Genomic DNA, 23,803 nt, shown 5'->3' with positions numbered 1-23,803 from the left:
TATATACATGCGCTCAAAATAAAAAAGGACAACAACGTCTGGGATATAAATCAGGCTTCATTGTTTTTAGTGCTAAGTATGGCAGTTCTGTTGTCAATGTATTTGGGATATGTCAGCAGATCTGTGCTTTTTTTTCCCTGAGACTAAGCTGTCTTTTCCTTGGACAACTGTATGAAGCTTCTCAGGGAGTGAGTGCCTCTTTGCTAAGGATTCTGATAGCTCACGGAATAGCCATTCAGCCCTGGAAGTTGCTTAGTTATTGTCTTTTGGAAAAATATTAAGATACTTTACTTTTCCATGAGCACTAAACAGTCCTTTCCCAGTCTTAAAACCATGGTGACACACAGAAACACCTTTGATATTAAAGGTAACCTGGCATTAAATAAAGCAAGTCATTCTAGGTGCTATACACCCAATTCATTGTTGGAACTTGGATTGAAATATTTAGTTGTTTTCCTACAAATAGCAGAATTACTATGGGAAGAAGGCATTCTAATAACTTAACATTTTCAAGCCTCAAGCTAATTCACAATGTAGAAGTCCACAGGTATTAATTTGCCTCTACCATCAAAACCAAAGTTTAGCATGTCATTCTATTTTTCATCTATAGGTCACAGAGACATAAATTGTTTTCTCTTTTTAAAACAGAGAAACCATGCCATCGAGTATTAATCTGGTTTTATTATTTGCCAACAATGAAACTGCATGATAGACACAAAAATTGATATAGAAGTACCTGTTTCTAAGTTCCATAGGAAAAAAAATCATGTTACTCCATGTCCCTTCACACCAATTCTCTCTACTGGACAAATATTTTATTAATCCTATCAGATGCCAGATCTGGAAGCTGTGGAAGCCACTTTTAAATTTTATTGATAACAAAATACTTGCAAGAAGGAAATAAACACTCCCTGCAGAACATTTGTCAATGTTATAAATAGGGATGTCCTTTCCCCTCAAGATAAGCTTCTGATGAGAGGACATCTCATCTTTTTAAATGCAGACATGACATCTTCAAGTTTAGTTTGTTTATATGAACAAAATAGATCCAGTATTCCCTTTCTTTTTTTTTCCCTTTGACAGCACATTTTTTTATATCAAATAAATATTTCTATGACTTTCATCAATTTCAAGTTCATTTTCAGCTCGTGCTGAATAAGTATTTTTGTTATAAGGTGCTAGAGCCAGACTGGATTTTGTTCCTGATTTTCAGGCTGGATTTATTTCTGTTTTCTTCTAAGTGGACTTAAATAAACTTGTTGTTAAATAGACTTTCTAATAGTGGTACAGATATTGCAATCATTCATAGCAATGAAATAAAGATTCTTCTACAAAACTCAAGTAGCACTCCCAGGCCTCATTCTGCCTCATTCTAAAATCTAAAATTTAAATTTGATTGCTTTTCTGTATGGCATAATGGAAGTGGGAGAAAAACCTACTGAACTAAGTCCCCGTCAGTAGAACGTAATTCTTGAAGAATCAGTATTACCAATCCCTTTTTATTCTCTCTCAGAACCCTTGCATAAAATTTGTAAATGTTACTAAAAACTGTATTCAGTAACTTGTGCAGCTTTGCAGCTTTACTGTAGGTTTAAAGATGGAGGAGCTTTTTTTTCTTTTTTCTTATGATTCCAAGCTAACCATCAGAAGCATATGTGTAGACTTTCTCTCTGTGTTAGAGTCTGAGAGGATCAGAAAGAAAAAGATTCTAGCATTTCTCAGGAGTAGGTCAGTGTTATGTTTCTCTTAAGGATTTGCTACAAAGAAATAAATGTATATGGTACTATGGCACAAGAGCCTTAAATGCAGCACTTCTGGAAAACATCACACTCATTGTCTTCAAACTCTGTGTCTGATCAGCAGGTTCAGAGCCATCTTGCACTCTTCAGACATACTTGATTTGTGTTTACATTTGCATCCTCATTGATGGCATGTCATGATTTTGGGGATTTTTGGACTCATTTTAACTAGTCTTCCTGATCTTCTGCACACATATGCTGGCCATATCTGTAAAGCAGAGTCAGGACTACCTAGATCAATGTGCTAGCCAAAGAAAATCTGCCTGGGCAAAATTAAGAAGAGAGAAAAAAATGACACAAAAGTTCAGTTATAAAATAACACAAGGCAAACAAACACAGTTCTGTTGCAGTACTTTGGCCCTGAAGATCTGTACGAACACCTGCCAAAAATGTGTCATCTTTCAAAGAAATTTTCTGCTTCAAAGCATTGTCTCTTAAAGTCATTCTTTAGGTATTTTCCCCTTTAGTAAAACAGCAGGTATCATATATGTCTTTTACTTTCAAAGTTGTTACAGATTCCTCTTCTCAACAGCCTTGATCAAGTCACAGGCTGGTGATAATTTACCTGTTATGTCTTTAATATTTTTTAGAAGAATGTCCACTTCAGAATGTCCCCAGCCACGTGCTGAGGTAGAGTGTGATACAGAGACTAGAAAAAATGGTTACTGGATGGCTGAGAAAAAAAACAGAGCTTATTTCCATCATTTTTACAGACATGATGTCTCAATACCTCCCCAATCCTGCTATATAAATACCATCCACAATCCTAAATTGACAATATAATATGGAGTTTTGCAATGAGTTGGACAACACTGAATACATAGAAGGAGATGTTCAGTTTTTTCATATTAAATTTTTACCTATGCTGTTGCCATTTCATCAAGAGTAAACACCATAACCTAACTTTTAAATGCAAACCCAAAAGGTTGTGGAATAGATTGTCCACTTTCCTTGCTACTTGTCAAACCAATACCTTTGCCTGTTGTGGTCTCATTTGATTACCTCCTCATCAGGTGACTCATTTGTTCATGACTAACTCAAATTTACGAATTTGGGAAAAAATTTAAATCATGAAAACTGTTGGTTATATCACCTGAGGGTATTGGACAGCTACATTATCTAAATTTAGCTGTTGAATAGTTAAGTGTGATGATTGAGACATCAGTTTAGTCTCTGATCAACCAGTAAAGAGGAGCTCTGGAATATAATTCACTGCAAATAATGAACCATTACAGAAAATGAATCATCTTTATACATGGCACTATTTTCGATGCTAGAGATGCTCTAACGTGCCATAACTTAAAGTGTGAAGAAAATGCTGTGGTGCTGGATATGCAGCCAAGCAGGCACTGTCCTTGCTCTGTGCCATAAAGAACAAGCTAATAGTGGTGATAAGTGGTGGCGTGTCCACATTAATACATGACACTCATGTAGGCAATAGATATTTTTAGCACAGTCATGGGCATCTGTTGAAGAGACTTGCAGACCTGGACTTGTTCCTGCACACTGGCTTCAAGATCATCATCATTTGCTTCTATTCTTTTTTAATTTTTAAATCACCATACTCATGGCTGCTGTATTTCATGTGTTTCAGTACTAACTATATTTTAAAAACCAAACTAAAGGAAAAGTGGTTATTGTGTCTCATAAAATTATGAACAGATTTATATGGGATATTCTAAAGGTAGATTTCCATAGTTGATAGGCATCCCTAAAAACCATCTGACAGAGAGAATTTCACTATAATCCTCAACATTTTAGCCCTCATATTTATCCTATAATAATTAAAGACACTTAATGCAGTTGCAAGACAGGAACATGTAAGAAGGAAAAGGGATTTTTTTCTAGTCCCCACAGGCATGCAGAGGTTTTCAAGATATATTATGATGTGCACCTGTGGGTTTGAAGATGCAGCTCGAAACAGTGATGCATGGTAAAGAGAAATCATGTGGAGTGGAATTGGAATTACTGTAGTAGATAAAATATTTCAAAATATCACATCAATATGTACCAACCAAGTACAGAAAAAGTATTCTATGCATTCCTATTTAAAATATTCTTGAAATCCTAAGAGCTCAGATCCAAGGAAAGGGTATTTTAAATTTCAGACATTACTCCTATTTCTACCTCTCCCCTTTCAGAAAATAGACATGTACTTTAGGCATGTCATGAAATTCTTTCACATATGAAATTGACAGGAAGAAGAACAGCTTCCAATAATTTTTTGAAAGATTAAAAATGTGCATATGTTAGCTTTTATGGCGGACTTTAGGAGTTTTCTAGAACAGTCACACGATTTTATTCTTTCACATTCTCACTCATATGTTTCATTTCATTCTCACAGAAGTCACGGAGGAGAAATAGGTATAGATATATTTTTATTTCAGATGTAAAATTCATATGTCACTTGTGAGTTATGCAAGGAAAATAAGCTTCATTAAACAGAACTACAAGTTGTCTGCAAATACTGATTTGCAATATGGGAGTACTTTCCTTTGAAATCATTAAATCTGCACAGCTAAAGTAACTTTATCTCCTTGAAAAATTCCACTTACTACCTCATGCTGATGAAGAAATAACTGCGTTGTTTTAAAATATGTTTCCTAATGACCCAGACAACCAATTTCCTCTGTGTTTGCCATGTTATACACATTCACTTGCTGCAGGAAACACAAAAGCAAATTTAAAAAATTTTGTTAAATTCAATTGAATGGAAACTTTCCAAATACATGAATTTCAGAATAATCTCATAGTAGCTAAATGAGACAATTTTCATGGTTTATAAGCTCTTGACTTTTTCTCAGAAATATACACCACCAAAAAAAATCCTTTTACTAATGCTATTCAGCAGAACCCATTTTCCTCCATGACAATAGAGAAAAAGCATTTTTGTCACTGATTTTACTGGAAGCAAGGCTGAAGGCCAAATAACTATCAAAAGCAGCAATGACACCCTTAAGCTCCCAAACAAAGTGTATCTGCACACTCATTTCAGTCATGAAGCAGCACTTGCTGAGTCCTATTACACTGTACCAACATAAAGAATTCCTATTCCTGCTGTGGACTTGTGTTGTGATAAATAACAATCAGTTAAACTCCTATCTGTCCAAGGTAGATGCTTTGCAGCCAGAAATCATGACACAATTATATTCCATGTAAAAAAGGGACAAGCATACAGAAGTTAACTCTTTCAGCTGAATGTAACACAGAAAACTTGTACGATCTCCACAAGTCACTCAAGAAAGAGTCTAAATTTGAATATCAGAAGAAGTGTGCAATAAGAAATTACATATGAGAGCTAAAGAAGGGAGAAAAAGAAACTAAGATTGTTATTTGTACTATGTATGATATATACATACAGGTATTAAGGTATAGCAAATAAAATGTGTAGTTAAAGATGTGAAAGGAATAACAACTGGTGGGACTAAGACAGAATGCTTTATTAGTGCATCAGAAAACCACCCTATTTATCTTTTATATTTAAAATTTAAGATGTTGAAGTACTTGAATCAGATAGGAAAGGGAAGTTCTTTTGTTCTTCTAACTGAAAGGTATGTAAAATATCTTCTTATAGGAAGCAAACTTTATAAATCAGAACCATACAATCTGCAGAAGAGCCCTCAAAACAAACCCACGATACATCAAAATTTGAAATCAGTCATCAAGAAATTAATTTAAGGTTAAAAATGAGAAAGCTACAAAATTTCTATGGTGATAGAGGGGAAAAAGAAAAAAGAGGTCTTATGATCCACATCTATCAGATGATCACAAAAACTTTTATAAAAAGAAAAATAAATACATAACTGGAGTGCTGGAGAGAAAAGAGACCAGCCTCTTTTGTCTAGCAAGGAGAAACAAAAACTATTCCATAGAGGTATTTCTTCTGTAGGGACAGTGATAAAAGATCATTTTGCAATAATAACAAGATATTGCAGGAACCACATATCAGAGATGAGTACAAGCACACCCACAATAAAGTTCATTTTGTCAGGTTAATTAATCAGTGCAGCAAACTGATAAGGGCAATAATTCTTTTCTCTTTCTGGTATATTAAAATGAATTCCATATGGGACTATATGTTGGTTTTGTAAGGTAATGACATTAATAGGATCAATAAAATTCATTGATATGTGACACTCAGGAGTTAAAATTAGACAAATCTTCTGATAATCAGGCACAAGTTTGGGAATTGCTTTATTCTCTATAAAGTACTAGAATTTGGAGCATCTTGTCAACAAGTTTGAGTAGAACTCCAGTAATTCACATTACTGCATGTGATTCTAACTGTTTGAAGAATAACCAGAACTTGCTTGTCACACGCTTATTTTTTGTGTCTCAAACTGGATACCCTGAAATATTAAGAGAAAGGTGATATTCTTAATGAAACTTCAAACATTTATAGGAAGTGAAAGTCAGCAAATCATGACAGCAATTCATAGCAGTTTTGAATTTAAACTAAATAAATTTGAATTGTTATGAAGTGCTATTCCTCATCTAAACTTCCACAAGGCCCTGTGTTTATACCTAAGCTTAGACTTGAAATAAATACAAAATATGTTTTTCAAAAAGTTCAATTTTCTGTTATGGCATCCTCCAAGCTTCTGGTGGAGTACCTGAAGCAGTCCAGTTTTCAGGTCACAATCAAATATTTTTTTATTGATGGTTCTATTTTTTTTCTTTTTTTTTCCCTCTTAAATCCCTGCCATATTTAGAAAAATGTGTGTCTGTATCATAAGGCCCACTGGGTGCCCAATGGCTGATGAATTTTTGAGCTAAAAAGAAACTTTCATGAGTACAAACACTATTTAAGGCTTTTTTTTTCACCAAATATGAATGTAAATGACCCAGGGTCCTCACAGACCACTGTGGAACAGCAAGTTAGCAAGTTGCAGTGAAAAACCATTCTGCTTCCAGAAGCAAGAGTGTAATGCTGTGAGACAGGAACAGCAGTACCATTAATATGTCTTATCACACAACTAGTTTTGCAATTTGAAGAATATTGTAAGAAAAATGCCTCCAAACCTCTGGTCACTTAAATTTACCCAAAAAAGAAATTCTCCACCTAGACTTTGATCTTTTCATTGATTGACTTGAACTGCAGTTTCATTGCAGGAAAATTGGGATGTTTTGGAATTTGCTAAGTTGATCCAAGTTTTGAAGTTATTTTTGTTGACCTATGGACTGGCAGCATTCAGGAGTAAAGCATAGAGTGCTAAGGAAACTCTATTGAGAGTGATTTCAAGTGATTTATTTGATCTCAGTAAAAACAGCCTCCCCTGTGGATGAAAGAGACACATTCTGTGTAGCAATCCATTTATTAAGGATTCCCTATAGAAAGTGAACTAGATCAACCATTATATGAACCTTAATTGTGATTATGTTTTATTGCTACTTAGATTATTAACTGTTTAAACTACCAGATAACAGAATCTATATTCTCAATAGTGGAAGAGCGTTAACACTAATTTTACTAAATATTTCAGCCCTGTTCCAACAATCACTTGGAGGAAAGTTAATGGTCATAATCCAAGTAAAGCCCGCCTGAGAAAATCCCAAGCTGTGCTTGAAATACCTAATGTGCAGCTAGAGGACTCAGGAATGTATGAATGTAAAGCTGAAAACTCTCGTGGAAGAAATGTCTTCAGAGGACAGCTACAAGTATACAGTAAGTGTAACTGCACACAGTATTGTCCTGAAATGCTTTGTCCACAATTAAGGCTTTGGTCACACGTGAAGCATTCCAAGGTTCAGCAGAAAGAATCTACCTTGATATATAGAGTATACACCTTATACCAACAGTAGTTTTGAATTAAAGTAGATATTATTATTCCTTAGCATTGCATTGAGGTCTGAAACATAAATAATGTTGACTTCTTCAAATAATTGACTTAAATATAATTTCATATGGGATTTGTTTTTTTTTTTAATTAAAAAAGTATAGCTATAATTTTAAAAGTCTATTTCTTTTTGTTAGGATATAACAATGACAAGTAACTTAAACATGAATCATCTGTCAGAAAACAATGCTGGAGATGTTTTAGGAATATTAACACACTTTTATTAACATTTTACTTGTGCCATGCTAGGGTGGTGAGCTTTGTCAAGTTCATTGTACTGGAATACAATGCTTAAGAAGGATTTGTTTCTTCCAGAAAATTTCCAATCTAGGCATGCACAATTTCCAAAAGTTCTCATCTTCACAAAGCATTACACTTTTTCTAAGATGCAAAAAAAAAAAATTTGAGTGACCATGAAAGATTAAGTCATGCATCAGATTGAAAATAAAAAAGGAACGCTGAAAATAAAAATATTTGACAAACCCCATGAATTCTATATTATACTGTTGCTGCATTCTAGGGTCCAGAAACAAAAACCTATGTAATACATGCAATGAATACTTACAAATTAAAGTTTGGTATATATCACATGTAAGCTTGAATCCCACTACTTTTAATCAATTTAAGCCACACTACTTTCTATCATTCCATGAAACCTACAACCTTAAATACTTAGCAGAAAAGGTCTGCTGTGGGAGGTTAAGCAACAGATCTTCCAAACTGAATTGTTTTCCATCCTCAAAGATTTCAGCCAGTAGAATTCCAAATGCTGCAGTTTAGATAGATCCTCAATGGATCTGTCTAAGGAAAAGTTCCTCCTCTTAATTAATTTTCTTTTTCTTTTCCTGATTTCAGTCCATGGCTCCTAATGCCTTCTCCCCGTTAGAAACTATAAAGAGTTCTCTGTCTTTGTTACACACTTTCATCAAATAACTATACACCAAGACAGTATATTTCATTTATCTTCCACATATGTCAATATTTTCAAGTCCCTAATCAATTTTTCTGTCTCCTCTGGCTTTCCAATGTCTTTATCTTAACTCAGTTGATTTTTGTGAGTACCAGCATATCTCTGAATCATGCTTCCTTCCTTGCTTTTGATTCTCATCCACCTAGAGACCAGGGCAGTTTTTTTTTTTTCTTCAATGTTTTGTATATGCTGGAAAAAGTATGTGATGATTAAGATGACAGTCTGTGCATTTAATTCCAAATTTTCCATCTTGCACTTGCAGCAAAGGTTTTATAAGACTTTTGCAGAAAACAGCAGTCAAAAAAAGCCCAGTACCTACTCTATGCATCCTACTTTGACAATACTCTGCTGATATTTCTCAAATTCTTGCTATAAATTACTTCCATGAAAGTATAGCAGCTCCTGCCAGGCACCATGGGGCCAGGGGAATTTAGCAGCTGGTCGTCTTCCACAATGTTTCTTAAAATATAAGATATCCAGAAAATTTAATTTGAGTTATAAGATGTATCCCAGCTCATACGCTTCCTACCTGGTTTTTAGAGCTGTGAAACTACTAGATGCCAAAGCAGTGTACAAAAGTGTTATAATTATCACTGCTTCCCTCTTTCAGAGTTAAAAGAACATAAAATGTGTTCTTCGAGAGAGAAGCTAAGATGCTATAAAATGAAATTAATTCTTCAAGAGCACCATGCAGCTCTGTGGCATAAAATGACAGCAAACATGATATAGTGTTCTACACAACTCTCCATCTCTCATTAGCCTTTTGCTCTGGGCAGAAATAAAGCTGGTACTCAAATCCATGGAATACATTTACAATGTTAGTTTTGTTGTATTCTGTTTAGATAGAAATACGAATTTTTCATATTTCTATCTAAATTGTCTAAATTATATTTTTATTTTAATTTTATTTTAAATTGTCTAAATTATATTTTTAGAGTCTGCCTTTAATGGATAAAGCAAAAGTTTAGCTCATTGGGTTTTTTTCTGCAATAATTTAGTACAACTTTTTTAACACTTCAGGAAGAGAGTTCACTTCATGTTGTCTCATTCCTCTGTTAACAGATATGTGAGACTAGTACATTAAGTTTCACCTATCTGCATCAGCAGGGCAGCAAGGTCAGAACAGATTACAGGGAGCTTTCAGATGGACAATACCAGCAGTGACCTCCAGTAGAGCAGGACAAGAAGCACAGACTTTACTAGCCCCCCACAGGTGCCTTTCCTTGGCCTCAAGATAAGACACTCCCCATGGAGCCACTTTCAGCCTTCAGTGCTCATGGAGAGAGCAGCAGTGTCTCACTGGACTGTAAATCTTGCCTACTCTTTCCAGAGGTGTAAGAAGGTTTGTGTGAGAAGGCTTCTACACAAAATTGAGCCAAATGTTACTTCACAAAACTCTCAGCTTCTTCTGCTGACAGCTGCTGTTGCAGGATTTGGGGGCATTATCTGAATTGGCCTTTTCTGCTGTACCTTTTGTTCATAACAACAGTCAACACGAATTATTTACCTGTAAGCTCACTGTCTTTTCACTGACACCTTATTCCTCCAGGTGGCAATGATTACTTTGGCTCAGAAATTCAGATGTAGGCCGTCATTTCTTTACCAGGGGTTTCTTGTAAAATTTCCGAGCAGTCTGTAGGACCAGCTGTGTCATACTGCAGTCCCACAATTTGCATATCTCTGTAGGAACTCACCCGCTGTCTGTTTGAATCTTCCTCATCCTGTCAGTTGCATCTGATCTGGGTCACCACAGAGCATTCTGGAGAAAGCCCAGGACACCCAGTCTGCCTGTCTAGTCACATTTAATCACAAACTAGTGATTTTTCTCTTCTTACCTGCTGCTGCAATCCAGATACACCATGACTGCCTGATGCAGCTGACAATTTGGATGTTGTTCAGAAAGCAGAGTTACAGATGCTGACAACTTCAGATTATTGTAGTCTCAGCACTTAGTGGAAATTCAGCTGTAGGCATTAATAACATAATTTTTACAATGCCAGGAATCCTCTTATGTTATGCAACCTGTTTTGAGAGGTGTGATTTTACCCCAAGTGATCTGCTCATCCTGTGAAACTTTACTCAAGCTCAAATTGGTTAATAGAAGAAAACACAAAAGCTAAAACATGAGTGGATAAATTTGCCATTAGCCTTTTTGTTTCTCCTCAAATTCTTGCCAACAGCATTTTCCCAATGGTAAGCACTGGTATGACCAATTCCTGCTCCTCTCTCACTCTTAAGTCTTTGGGTTTTTTCCTGTTACCTACTCACTACTGCCAAGACCAGCAGGGGATGGTGATGTGAAGTGATTATAAAAACACATTTTTGGCTGTTTTTCTTTTGGCTGTATCAGTTTCCCCATCCTGCACACAGCAGTGCCTTCCTGGCAGCTGGAGGGAAGGCTTGCCATAACACAAGAGTGGAACAAGCATCTGACAGCAGGAATATTCTGTAATGCAGTGTAACTGACCATACTGATTTTAAAATCTATTTTAATTACTTCCCTACAAAAACTGAACGGGAAAAAAGTCCACTCCTGCCACTACAGGTTAGTCCCACAAAGTAAAACTGGCAAGAGAAGTGATTTTGTATTAAAAAAGTAAATTAGTTTTGAATTTTCTGTCATGATTTTATCACTTATCTTTCTTAATATGCTTCTCTTACTTTACTTTTCCCAATCAATCTCATATACAGGAAAATAAATTTTTTCATCCCAAACTCTGTATTTATTTGCATTTTAGGACATTATTTTAAATCATTTGTCTATGTAAAATTTTGTACTTATTTTGTCTCTGACAAAAAAGTGCTTAAAATTTTGAGAAATAATCTAAATTTTCTTCACCTTAATTCCATTTTGCATAGAGGAGTTAAAAATTGGCCTGTAAACTTGCAGATTTATTGCCAATTTATGTTTGCAAAACACAAATATTCTGATATCTTTGAATAAACAGCTGCAAAAATGAAGCATAAAATAAATCACGGATTGGATGGTGATTTTAAAATCTCAGAAACACTGTATGGAGCTCTGGTACAGCACTTATAAAGACTACTGAACACTAAAATGCAAAATCCTTCTCTTCTCACAGTCAACCCAAGGCTCTTCACTGGACAGATTAAAAAAGAGGCAGACACCTGTTTTTTCCCGAGAAGAGCGTTGCATTTATAAGAAAAAAAGAAGAAATTGTTACTTTTGAAATCTGGCTACATTTTCTAATTAAAATAAAGTGTGATTATGGAATGAAGTTTTTTTTCCCACACACATATATCAGGGTTATGTTAAGATACTTTTGTTAAAAAAAAAGACCCAAAAATGTGACATTGAGTAAGAGGTTGTACATTCAGTTAAATGCTTCAACTTTAAAAGCACTGATAGGATTTTAGAACAAGGGTTAAGATTTTATGGGAGTGACCCTTGCTAACAAGCAGAGAGGGAATTCTCTGTGATAAAGTAAGGAGTATACAGAGAGAAATAGAAGCCAAAAAGTGGTGAACAGTATTTCTCTCAATCATGCTTTTAGCTCTATTCCAGCTACATCAACCTATTACTTTGCTACTTTATTCCCAAAGGGGTGGGAATCTTGTCTTCTGATGGCAAGTTCAATAGCTTGAAAAATGTGACTCCAAAGGCCACTTAGGCTACAAGGAGAAAATTTAGAGTAGAAATACATCTACTAATGGAAAAAGTTTGTTCTGACCAATCAGTCATGCCACTGTGATTTGCAAGTCTGTAGTTTCAGAACAAAACCTGTGGCACATTTTTTTAGCAAGGCAGCCTTGGACAAAGGGTAGGGAACAGCAGTTCTGATACCCTTTTCTGGACACTTTGGTTCATGATGAGCTCAAATTCAATGTAGAAATGTGAGGCTATATATGTTTTGGGTTAAATAGTAAAATTTACAGAAAAGAAAATTAATGAAAATAAGAAATATAAATAGGAACAGCTTAGTTCCTCTTTGAAACGGCATTATTTTATGGTACCACTGACTGTCTTTTATTATTTTTTTGGCTGCACATTTAACTGTCTCACATTCCAGAATCATATTAATGTAATTATTTTCAAAGGAAACAATTTATTCTCAGCATGCTTCCTTTGCATATTGAAGCATTCAAAATGAGAACAGCAACTATACAATGCAATTAAATTATATTTTTAGGACAACTGGGAATGAAAAAACAGGGATTACCAAAACCTGTTTCTTTCTGCAGATTTTTGTGGGACCCTTTATTATAACTTCAGAAAGAAGAAATTCAGCACAGCAGAGCACATGTAGAGGATTACATGCATTGCTTGACTGTAATAAGAGGAATAAGGGAGCACAAGTTTTTGTCTTGGGTTTGGGAGTGGGGCTGGGTCAATCTCTCTGATTTCCTCTACCAAAAAGGAAGTGAGTGATATTTCTAATGTTTCCAGCTTCTGACAAATGTCTGGTCTGGGACTCTGAAGCAGACTATTCCCTGCTTAGGAATGATAGACACCTCGTTCACTTTCTTTATCGTCCATGCACAGGATGTAAGCTAGAAGCAGTTAGTCACCTGTCATGCCTTTTCATATCTTCTCATGCCTTTGATTGATGACCAGTCAAATGCCAGCTAGATTCAAAGATTTATTTTTAAACTCAATTCCACATGTTTAAGCACATTATCAATGATCTGTCATTTGAAGCAGAGACTTTGTTATGACAGATCTGGACTTCTGTTCATACCATGCAGAATTTTGCATCCCTTTAGCTATGCCTTTTATCCATTTATTCTTTATGATTTGGACAAACAACAACAACAACAACAACAGCAACAACAAAACAAACAAAAAAATCCCAAACCAGCATTTGATATCTTGAACTTAATTATTGTCATCTATCACCCTCTGTGTTATACAAGGTGTTATGGCTACAGTGTGAAACCCAAAAGCTGGCTTTTAAGCATATATTTTTATTTCTGTACAGCAATTCTCAGTTTCTCACTGAGTCATATAATGTTTTCCAAATTATAAGATCCTACAAATAGCTATCTGATTGACTGCCACATTAAAGTTCTACTTCTCTGAAAAACATATTCCTTGTTTTTTGATGGATTATTTCATGAAAGTTAGGTACTAGTGATCACACATATAGCTATCAACTGTCTGTCTTTAAAAAGACTCTCTTAAGATTGATTTACTGTGTAATTTATGCTCCTGGTGGATGACAGAAATCTCATGGGTTTTGTGCTTAAATATGTTAAAAGCATTTTCTCCCTTGAAACATGAATTAAACTTAGGACACTTTAACCAAAATATATGCAAATACCTTACCAAATTCCTAATCACTCCTAGCTAAATAAATAGTGATTTCCTTGTAAACTGAGACAACTACATGAAACACAGCCTATGGCAATTAACCTCCTTACCACAATTTAAATATCTTAGGTCTTGTGAATCATTAAATGTTCTATTGTGAATACAAAACATTTGTCTTAAATTCAGGAATAATGAACCCGGTAATATATAGTACTACAATTTAATCCATTGGACTTTATTAAATCAGTCAGATTTCTATTGTTGGTTATGTTACTGCCTGGTACCATTACAGCACTTCCTTTAAAATTTGGAGTTTGTTAATTTTATTAGTCTCTTTTGATTTGGGCCTTTTTTTTTTAATGTGCTTTTTTTCTGAGAGTAATATAAGTGTTGTAAAGATCATTAATTTAAGCTTTTAAATTGATTAGGTCTTTGCACATCAGCTAGAGACTTACCACTCTATAATCTTTGAGTCTAACATGGCAATTTCTCCTTGCAGCCTACCCACACTGGGTGGAGAAGCTCAACGATACCCAACTGGACAGTGGAGAGCAGCTCCGGTGGGAATGCAAAGCCACTGGAAAGCCAAGGCCCACTTATCGCTGGCTGAAAAATGGAGTTCCTCTCTGGCCACAGGTACACTAGACAAGGAGTCCACTCTATGTTGGATGCTCCTTTCATTCAGATAAAGTCAGTTAAAGAAAGTACTGAAAAGTTCTTCAGAAATTACGGTTTGGTTAACGCAAAAAGTATGATGGCCATCGCATTTTCAACTCAATCTCATCTCTGCAAGTAACAGAACTTTTCATGAAGACCACTACAATGGTTCATGTAAGACTCCTAGAATGTAAAGTGTTTTACTACAATCACCTGACATATTTTAGAATTAGACATAAATTTTTTTTTTTCTTTTAAAAGACCACTGATGGCATGGTCTGTCTTTTATTTCACCTTTTTCTCTTTCTCTCACTGCATCATCAAGGAATCATGCCACATCATGTGAGGCCTTTTTGCCTAATACCTTTTAATTTTGTAGTCTCAAATTATTTGGAGTAATGAAAACTTTTGTAAATTTTCTTAATCTATTTTTCCAGATTAAAATAATGCTAGCTGTTTGATTCTGGGAGAAAAATGTCTATATTTGCAAATGAACTGACAGAATGGATTTATGAATATAAAAGATGCAATGTCTTCCTTTCCAGCAAATGTCCCTTCTATCTATCTGGGAACATCAACCAATTATGCAAACAACCAGAAAGGAAACATAAAAACAGTTTACTTTTGAAGCTGTGAGGCATTGAAAATAAGGTTACTCTATTCATTTCTGCCTTTTTATATGGAACTATTAGTGCTGAAATTGAAGCAATTTAAATATCTCTACTTTTTGGTTCTCTGATTTTCCAAACCATTAGTTTCTCCAGGCTCTGAAATTTCAAATTGAATTTTACTTTGAGCTGGGTGAGGGCTTACAACAAAGTGAATTTTTTATCACAGTTTCCTCTGCATTCCCAAACAATTTATGCCTTATCAATTTTAACTTACAACAACTGTTATAATGAAACTTAAGAGTTGTTTTATAGTAGTTGAAATTATTCATATTATAGCTTCATTAAATACTCCCTTCCATAAACAGTTATTGATGTCCCTTCTCTTCCAGTGGTGGTAATTATTTTCTCCTAGCGGGCCTTTCAAATTAGAAATTTGTACTAATGATGAAAGTAATTGGATCCTTTAATGCTTACTTATGCAAGCAATCTTTCATATATCTCCTTTTATGAAAATAGCACCATGACTGAGACCAAAAATTTGCTATGTATTTGAAGATCATCAGACATATTACATCGACAAATTATTTCTTGCCTCCTTAAAGTTCTCAGGATGAGTTTCTTTTAAAAATTATGTAAGGGTAACAGCAAACAAATAAACAGAAAAAAGGAAGCTTTGAATATAGTGAATTTATCTGAAAATAATTACTGTCAAATATTTTTTGACTTTTTATTCTTGTAATTTCTTGTATAACAGGAAAAAGCAAAGCCCAAGGAAATTTATTGCTCAGTTTTATTTTAGGTCCTTTTCTGTCGCTTCCCCTCAAGCTAATAACACAACAATTTTCCAGTGCCTATTTGCTTTTATAGAATAATTTTAATTTTTTTTTTTTAATTCTATTACAGAGCAGGATTGAGATGATTAATGGTGTTCTGATGATCCATAGTGTGAATGTCTCAGATGCTGGAATGTATCAGTGCTTAGCAGAAAATAAGTATGGTACGATTTATGCCAGTGCTGAGCTGAAGATTTTAGGTGAGTATTTGGAAAAGAATAAGCTGTTCCTTTGTCCCCTTTTGAGAATTCATTCTTTTCTTAGACTGCTGTGACAAGAAACAGCTTCTGCCAGTCCAAACAGCAGAGCAGATAGAAGTGGTTTCTTTTTATTCTTGTTACTTATGTGTGGGTGAGTCCTTTGTTGCCCCAGAGAGCATCAGGCCTTCTGTTAACCAAAAATTGTCATTCATACATAACTGACTCCATAGAATTTTGTGAAGATTTCTCATATAAAGCTATTTCAGTTCAAATAAATGGCAAAATATTTTTTACTCCCTCAAAAATATGTACAGGAGATGAAATTTAGAGGAAGCAAATGTATTTTGATCTCTATTAAAAATAACTTATTATTTCTACTTTGATCATTATTCAAAGACTCTTAAGGTAATTGGAAGGTAATTCGAAGGTGCATGACCTTAGTTTCAAAAAACTTCTAATGAAATCATGAAAACTAATTGAATAGAATAAATTACATACTTGGGGGGAATATCGTCCACAGAAAAGCAGGTACACTGCATAGTGTTACCTGGAAATACAATGAAAATGTCATTGTCCAAAAGCTGAAGCGGGTAGTTAATGAAGAAAAAACTTGAAAAAACTTCTGAACACTCTAATTTTCCTTAAAGCAACTGTAATAACGTGCAATGGAAAATAGTGATAACACCCCTTCCAGAGGATTAAGTGAGACAGACTTGTAAAATCAGCTTTATTAGGGTATGATGTAGGAGGAAGAAAGTTGTCCACCAAAGTCATTTAATGGCCATATCAGAGATTAGAACTGCACATCAGAATCATTCCTATAAACTCCTAGTCAAATGAGTACCAAAGCTATAGTTGCAGAAATATACTGTGTTTCAGTTAATATTTGGCTCTTTTGGTAAATAACTTTTGTAATACATTTCAGCTATTTCCTAGCTGGCCAACTAGCATTTCCTAGAATTTCCTAGCTGGCCAACTTAGAAATTCCTAAAATTTCACTGATAAGTTATAAAATAATTTCTTTATCGTCATGAAGTTAAAATCCAAGGCCAATGATTCTTCTCTTTTCATCACTTTTTTTTTTGGTCATTTGTGGTTCTTTCAGCACACCTATAGCTACAGCATTCTTTGGCTCTGTTTTTTGTATGTGTTATAAAAGAGGTATACCTAGTATGTCAGGTACTTGCAGACATTCTTTGATGTTCTTTAATATCAGAAATAAACTCTGTATATTGATGCAGTAAAATTAGTTTTTCATCTTCTCACTTGTAAGATTGTAGCCCTTGTTAAATTTGAACCATAATATTGTATTAAAGAAGCAGTTGTGTTTAATTTGCTGCCTTACCAAAAGGAAAAGAACAGAATAAATTATCCATATAAATATCTCTGGTATGAGGATTAACCAAAATAATTGTAGGAAAATCCTACATCTTTGAGGCAAAGAAGTGTAATTTTTGGTGCAGCAGAGGTGTACCTGAGGTGAGGTATAGCTGAGATAGGGGCCTTTGACTTCACAAAAGTACTTCAAGAAAAGCACAATCAAACACTTGAGAACTAACGTCCTTTCTTGGTGTGAAATTACAGTAATTAATGTAATTTTTAAATGCATTTATTATCTTAGCTTTTCTTTATAAACAATGGGACTTCTTAAAAAGTGAAATACTAAGAACAAGACATGGTTAAACATCTTCTATTTAGAAGTTCTCATATTGAAATTCCCAGTATTCAGACAAATATAAGAAGTCAAATCAATAACATTTCTGTAACAGTAATATTTTTTGTAAGCGTAACTCTAGAGAATGCATTTTAGATTGTTGTGGAATTAAAACTTTTTTTCATTTTGAGCTACTAACCTCTAACATGTTCATGATAAAAAAAAAAGATGGGAAAAGTGTAGCTAAAACATTTGCATTATTTAATTTGCAAAGTTGTTTGATTTCACAAGTAGTTTACTCTAATCAGCTGATATGAATGATTTCTCATTGATCTGTAGCTGGATTAAGTTATAAACCTACCATGTAATACTGGCTGCTGATTTCAAAAATTTTGCAAAATTTTAACTTTGACATAACAATTTCAAAGAGAAAAATTGAGATTTTATTCCCAAAACTAAATATGTTTTTCTAATCTTCTCTTAGAACACAATGAAACAGAAGGCTCTGATTGCTCTCTACAGAGTTAACTTATTTATTTTTAACAGCTTCAGCTCCCACTTTCCCACTCAATCAAATGAGGAAAACAATAATTGTGACCAAAGGCCAAGAAGTTGTCATTGAGTGCAAGCCAGAAGCCTCTCCAAAGCCAACTATCACTTGGAAGAAAGGCGACAAAGTGTTAAGGGAGAATAAGAGGTCAGAAGTCTGTTCAGTAAACTAAAATTGTGTTTGCATGTTGGATCCTGTGATATGATATGAAAATGCAGCAAGGGACAAGAACATGCTGAACGTTAGCCTGGGTATGGCATAATTATTTTGTCAAGCTGATTTGTTTGACAGTAGTGACTTTATAGTTTCAGCAATATTGAGATGAAAAATCTTAACATTGTTCAGAGATGCAGAGAGATGAAAAGGTGTTGTTTGTGGGGTTTTGTCTCTATTTTCTGTTATTAGTTTCAAAAACCTTTCAATTATTCTGTAGAGGTCCTACAAATTTGGTGTATGAAAGTATCAAAAGCATAAAGGCTGAAGTATTCAGGAAGACATAAAATGTGCTTATTCATTTGAAATAATTTTAATAAGGCAGATTTACAGCTTGATCACAATGGAAGTCTATGTAAGAATAGCTTTAAAATGATTCAGAGAAGGAAAATATAATTCCATTACAGGATTTAATTATACTGGTAATTTCTGTACTCAGTGGCACATCTGTTTAACAGATTATGCTTGATTAAATAACTTCTGTCCAGCTTTGTATGGTAAAAGTAGTTTAAGCACTGCAGGTTAAATGCCAGATGTAATTGCACTTTACAAGATTGCTTATCTGTACACTAGAATAATTTTGCTACTCTGCACGTGATCATTAAGTACAAAGAGCAATCTTTTCCTCTTTCTGGTAATGTGGTATGTGAATGAAGTCATTTAAAATGACTTGTGTAGTATAATCAGAAAGATAAAATCAAGCCCCCCTTTTGCTGAATTTTTACAACACTGAGGGAAGCAGTAGAGTGCATCAGTCCTCATTAGCTGCCAAAGCTATTTTGTTCAAGTGTGCTGTATTTTCATCTCATGACATTTGTTCTGTTCTGAGAAGGGAAAATGGATAACTTCTTGTAGCATATTGATTTTTTTTTGGTTGGGGGGGTAAAGCAAAACAGCATTACATACAACATTTTACTAACAGAAGTGAGTTGTATTGTTTGTATTGACAATATGACAGATTTATATTACAAAGGAGCTGAAAATATCAAATATTGTGAGACTGATGTCTCCGTGTTCTACCTACACAGTTGATATTTTTCACTATGACCTTTTCCTCTCATCTCCACAAAACTCACTATGGTTTCTCTGATCACCACGTGTAAATCACATTTTAATCCAAGACCAGTAAAGCACTTCAGCAATTACTTTATGTCTGTCCAAACATAGCTAATCTCTGAAGTTGAAATCTTCTGACAATAGATCTGAAGTTTCAATTTTTTGGTATTTGTAGTTTTTGTTCCTTGCTTGTTTAGACAGAGGCTGGAACAAGAAATGGTGAAACATGGAAAATGAAAATCTGGTTGAACTATTTCAGTTATTTGAAAAAAGAGGGTTGCATTCAACTTAATTTTTTAGTCAGCTTTTCAAGGATTATCTTGTGTTATTTACAGGAGTTTCGCTGCATCTACTGTTTATAGAGGGGTGGCCATGAGAGGAATTTCAGTTTCAAGGGAATTTAGTTCTGCCTCTATACAGTATATTTTAAACAAAAATATTAGAGTCTCTTTAGGAGAAGGTGAGGAAGCCTACTGTGATTTGTGAAAGGAACTCTAAATCAATGAAGATAATATGTGTATTTCTATGCTTTGGACATTCTGAAAAGGAAGGACCTCTGTTAAACGTTTTAAGAAGGAATAAGCTGACATTGTAAACATATAAGTATACTTTAAAAATGGGCTTTTTCATAGTCTGTTGATAAAAATCCTAGCAAAAGAAAAAAAAATAGGAACTGTCATCTGATGAATTCTCACAGACTACTACCTCCTTAGAGATAAAAAAATAATTCATTTAAAAAAATAGCAAAAAATATCAGTACTCTGGTTAAGTAATAAGAATAGAACAGCATAATATATTTTCTTATTTTCTGTCACAGTTTTTTTTCTTTTCTAAAGTGTGGGTATCAAGTGAGCCCAGCTAAGGAATCTGATCCTTTTAGCAACATCAATAGAAGAGAGACCTTCCCCTCCACAGCAAAGAAAAAATTTCACTTGAACAGTGGGTCTGCTAATATCTATTCCATGTCTTCCAAACTCTGTTGCCCCTTAGGTGTTTTTTATACAACAAAAGCTGGTTGACAGAAATACCTCTAGCAACATTTCCATGGGTAACTGAAGAGAAGGCTGATTGTCCCTGTGGGACTTGTGGCTGGGTACCGTCCTCACTGCAGTCAGACCTTGACTTCAGCTCCTGGAATTCAATGCAGTCTGAAAGCCTCAAATGTTTCAGAGTCATTGGGAAGCCATGCACTTGGGAACATACCTGTGGAATGCTTCATTTCTTGGTCTCTTTTACTTTCGAACAAATTATCCAGGTCAAGCCCTTTGAATTCACAGTATAGCCATGATAGGCTTAATCCCCAGAAATCATTTTGAGAAGCCACACTATTTGGTTCCTCTTGGAAAGCATCTGCATATTGTAACAGGGTTTTTCAATTGAGCTCCAAATGAGTGGCAAGTCTATGAGATAGGTCCAAAAGAATTAGGGTATTCAGCTATGTCAGTTATTATATGTCAGTTATTTGCTGATAAAAAGCATGTCTCCAAGTTTTATAATCTCAAATATATTAAATCTGATGAAATTGCTCCTATAAAAAGATAGTTATTTAATAAATTTTCTAAGTGTTTACAATTCATTCTATTAACCAGAGATAAAGATCTAGAACAGATGCAAACAAAATTAAATAAAATATATGATATTGGAGATCTTTTATGCAGAAGACTAAAACTTCCAAAGATCAAGGCATAGTCTGTGAAGCTTACTGATACAAGACATTTATTGATCAGCATTTGAACAGAATTCAAGTCTCTTTCATGTATCATTATCTCAGTGAGTCATTAATGCATTCAATCAAAGATAATTTCATCTGCAATTTCACCTAACAGTTAAAGGAAGGGAATTGTTATACTTCCATTTTGGAATTAAAATACAGCTGAGCACAACACCAATATCAGTGGTGTAGATATAGAACATATTTAAGTTGCATATTTTCATTTTTCATCTCACTATAGTTAAAATTCATAGCTATCTTTCCTAACAACTTGTCTCTCTACTCTTGTCTCACAGGCTGGTAGATGATTGTGTCTCATTTTTGGCAGGCTATGATAATGTGTGCTCTGGTTAATGACTTGAACAATATTTTCATCCACAAAAATTTGTAAAGAACTTTGGAATCTTTTTGTTAATAAATAGTTTTGGTTTTATAGGAAAGGGGATTATATTTGCACCAAAGTCTGAAAAAGAAGTTCTTGCATTGATTTGTAGTAAACAGTTTGGTTGGAACTTTGCTTTAGAACCTAAATAGGAGGAATTAGGCCCTTGGGCAAGAGTTCATTGACCAAAATATATTTTTGCAAAGTTTCTGAAATATTTTTATCAGATACTTCCTAAAGTGTAATCAAACCATCATTTATTACTTTAGCATTGGCTTCTAAACAAGACCAAGACCCAGCCCGTTCAGACCACAAAGCCATCCAGAAGCCTGTTCATAATTAAACATTTTTTAACTTATGTATCAAATTTTAAAAAAAGCAACAAAAGTTATGTTTTGTTGACAGTAAATGTTATAATGAACACTAGAATGGACCAGAATTTGGTGTCAGTTGCACCAATATAAAACATGAGTTCTAGTAACAAAATTAACTAATAAATTTAGGACAACCATTTTCTAAATTTTTTTTCAGTTCCTGTGTTCAGGCATCAGGTATTTTATAATGATTTACAACTGCAAAAATTTTTGTGAGCCATTACTCCCTGGGCTGTAATCTCTTTTTCTTCACTTTCTTAAAGAAACCTTTTTTTCTTTTCTAGATTGCCTTGTAGTGGTGATTACAGTTGATGTTTAAATAGATACTCCTGAGGAGTCAAAAGTGTTGAAAAGTGTTATAAGTCCTTCTCCATCTCTTTTTGTACTTTCTTGTACAACTAAAATATTCTCCTCATTAAACTTATATTAAATTTTTATTCTAGCTCATTATTTCCATTACATATACATTAATTATCATTAAAATAAAATAATTTGAAAGCACTCTAGGAGTGAAAATGTTCTCTTTAGTCCCTATTTTTTCTTCTTTATTAAGACTACCAAGTAATAAAAATAGTAATAATAATTTTAAAAAGAACAGTTTAACCAAAAAATGTGTCACTGAGGAAGAAAGCACAGCTTAACCAACAAATCAGTAACTGAAGAAACAGGACTTTTCTAGTCCCAGTTCTCTGCTGCTTTATTTTGCCTTTGTTCTTTTCCTTTTGAAGCTTCTGAAATTATAATGCTTTGTTTGTTTTACACCGTAATTTGTGTGCAGATTAATATTTAATCTAAAAAATAATCAAAATATAGGGATGACCTAATACCTATGCATTCATTGGTAGTGTAGTTCTGTGTTCATGGATTTTTTACTTTCCATATGGCACAGTGGCACAGTCTAAGCTTTCTCCTTCACCTCACAGAGCAAGCTGTGCAGAAAAACATTAACAGTCTCTGAAGGTCAGAACCACGACAGATCACCAAGAGCAGAGCAGTGCCAGTCTCTCTGTGGCCACTGTGTAATTGCTCATATTGATCCACCTATGTCCCAGATTAATTTTTGCTGAAGACCTAAATACACTAAGTCTTTCTGTGGGGAAAACAAATGGTAGCAAAACTCCACCTGCCACTTCAAATCAGTCACTTTTTCTATGGTGCAATCAGCTTCCTTTGTTGCACTTCTGTTTGAAGGAGTTCTTACATAAGATGAGAAAACTTGGTATGTTAAGCAGCAGAGGGAGTTTCAGATATTTTGAAAGGAATAGACAGGGTTTCTCCAGGACACAAACTTCAACATCTCTATTCTTGCAATACACAATCACAATGGTAATTTTATTGATTGCAAGTGGGTAAAAACTCTTTCCTTTTTTTCTGAATGATATAAAAGAATTATGGAGCAGCAGTGAGTGGCATGGAGCTCTGGATAGCACCTGGTCCACTCCCAGGATCAGAGCAGTGTCAGCTAGAGCAGATTGGTTAAGGTCGTGTCTAGTCTGGTTTTGAGTAACTCCAAGGAGGGAAGCACTGCAGCCTATCTGGGAAATTTGTTCCTACTACAGTTAAGCACCCCTAGAGTAAAACAAAACAAAACACCAAACTAAAAAATGCAAACAAACAAGATTTTTTTTATATTTAAATGGAATTGAAACTTACATGGAATTGCATGCTTTTTGGTTTGTGCCCA

The 23,803-nt window shown here is 34.4% G+C and overlaps 1 protein-coding gene across 2 annotated transcripts in view; it reads left to right on the top strand.

The window, feature by feature from the left end:
- CNTN5 (contactin 5) overlaps positions 1 to 23,803 on the top strand; it is a gene marked incomplete at both ends in the record, with an annotated part of 310,341 nt that overhangs the window by 175,673 nt on the left and 110,865 nt on the right. For both annotated transcript variants that reach the window (XM_084200929.1, XM_084200928.1), the window contains 4 exons: positions 7,283 to 7,464; positions 14,378 to 14,514; positions 16,050 to 16,179; positions 18,380 to 18,530. In XM_084200929.1, the coding sequence (XP_084057055.1) occupies positions 7,283 to 7,464; positions 14,378 to 14,514; positions 16,050 to 16,179; positions 18,380 to 18,530 (600 nt within the window). The remainder of the gene's footprint in view (positions 1 to 7,282; positions 7,465 to 14,377; positions 14,515 to 16,049; positions 16,180 to 18,379; positions 18,531 to 23,803) is intronic.

Source organism: Fringilla coelebs, assembly GCF_963513975.1.
Source record: "Fringilla coelebs genome assembly, chromosome: 2".
NCBI lineage: Eukaryota > Metazoa > Chordata > Aves > Passeriformes > Fringillidae > Fringilla > Fringilla coelebs.
This window is presented reverse-complemented; position numbering and strand designations above follow the sequence as displayed.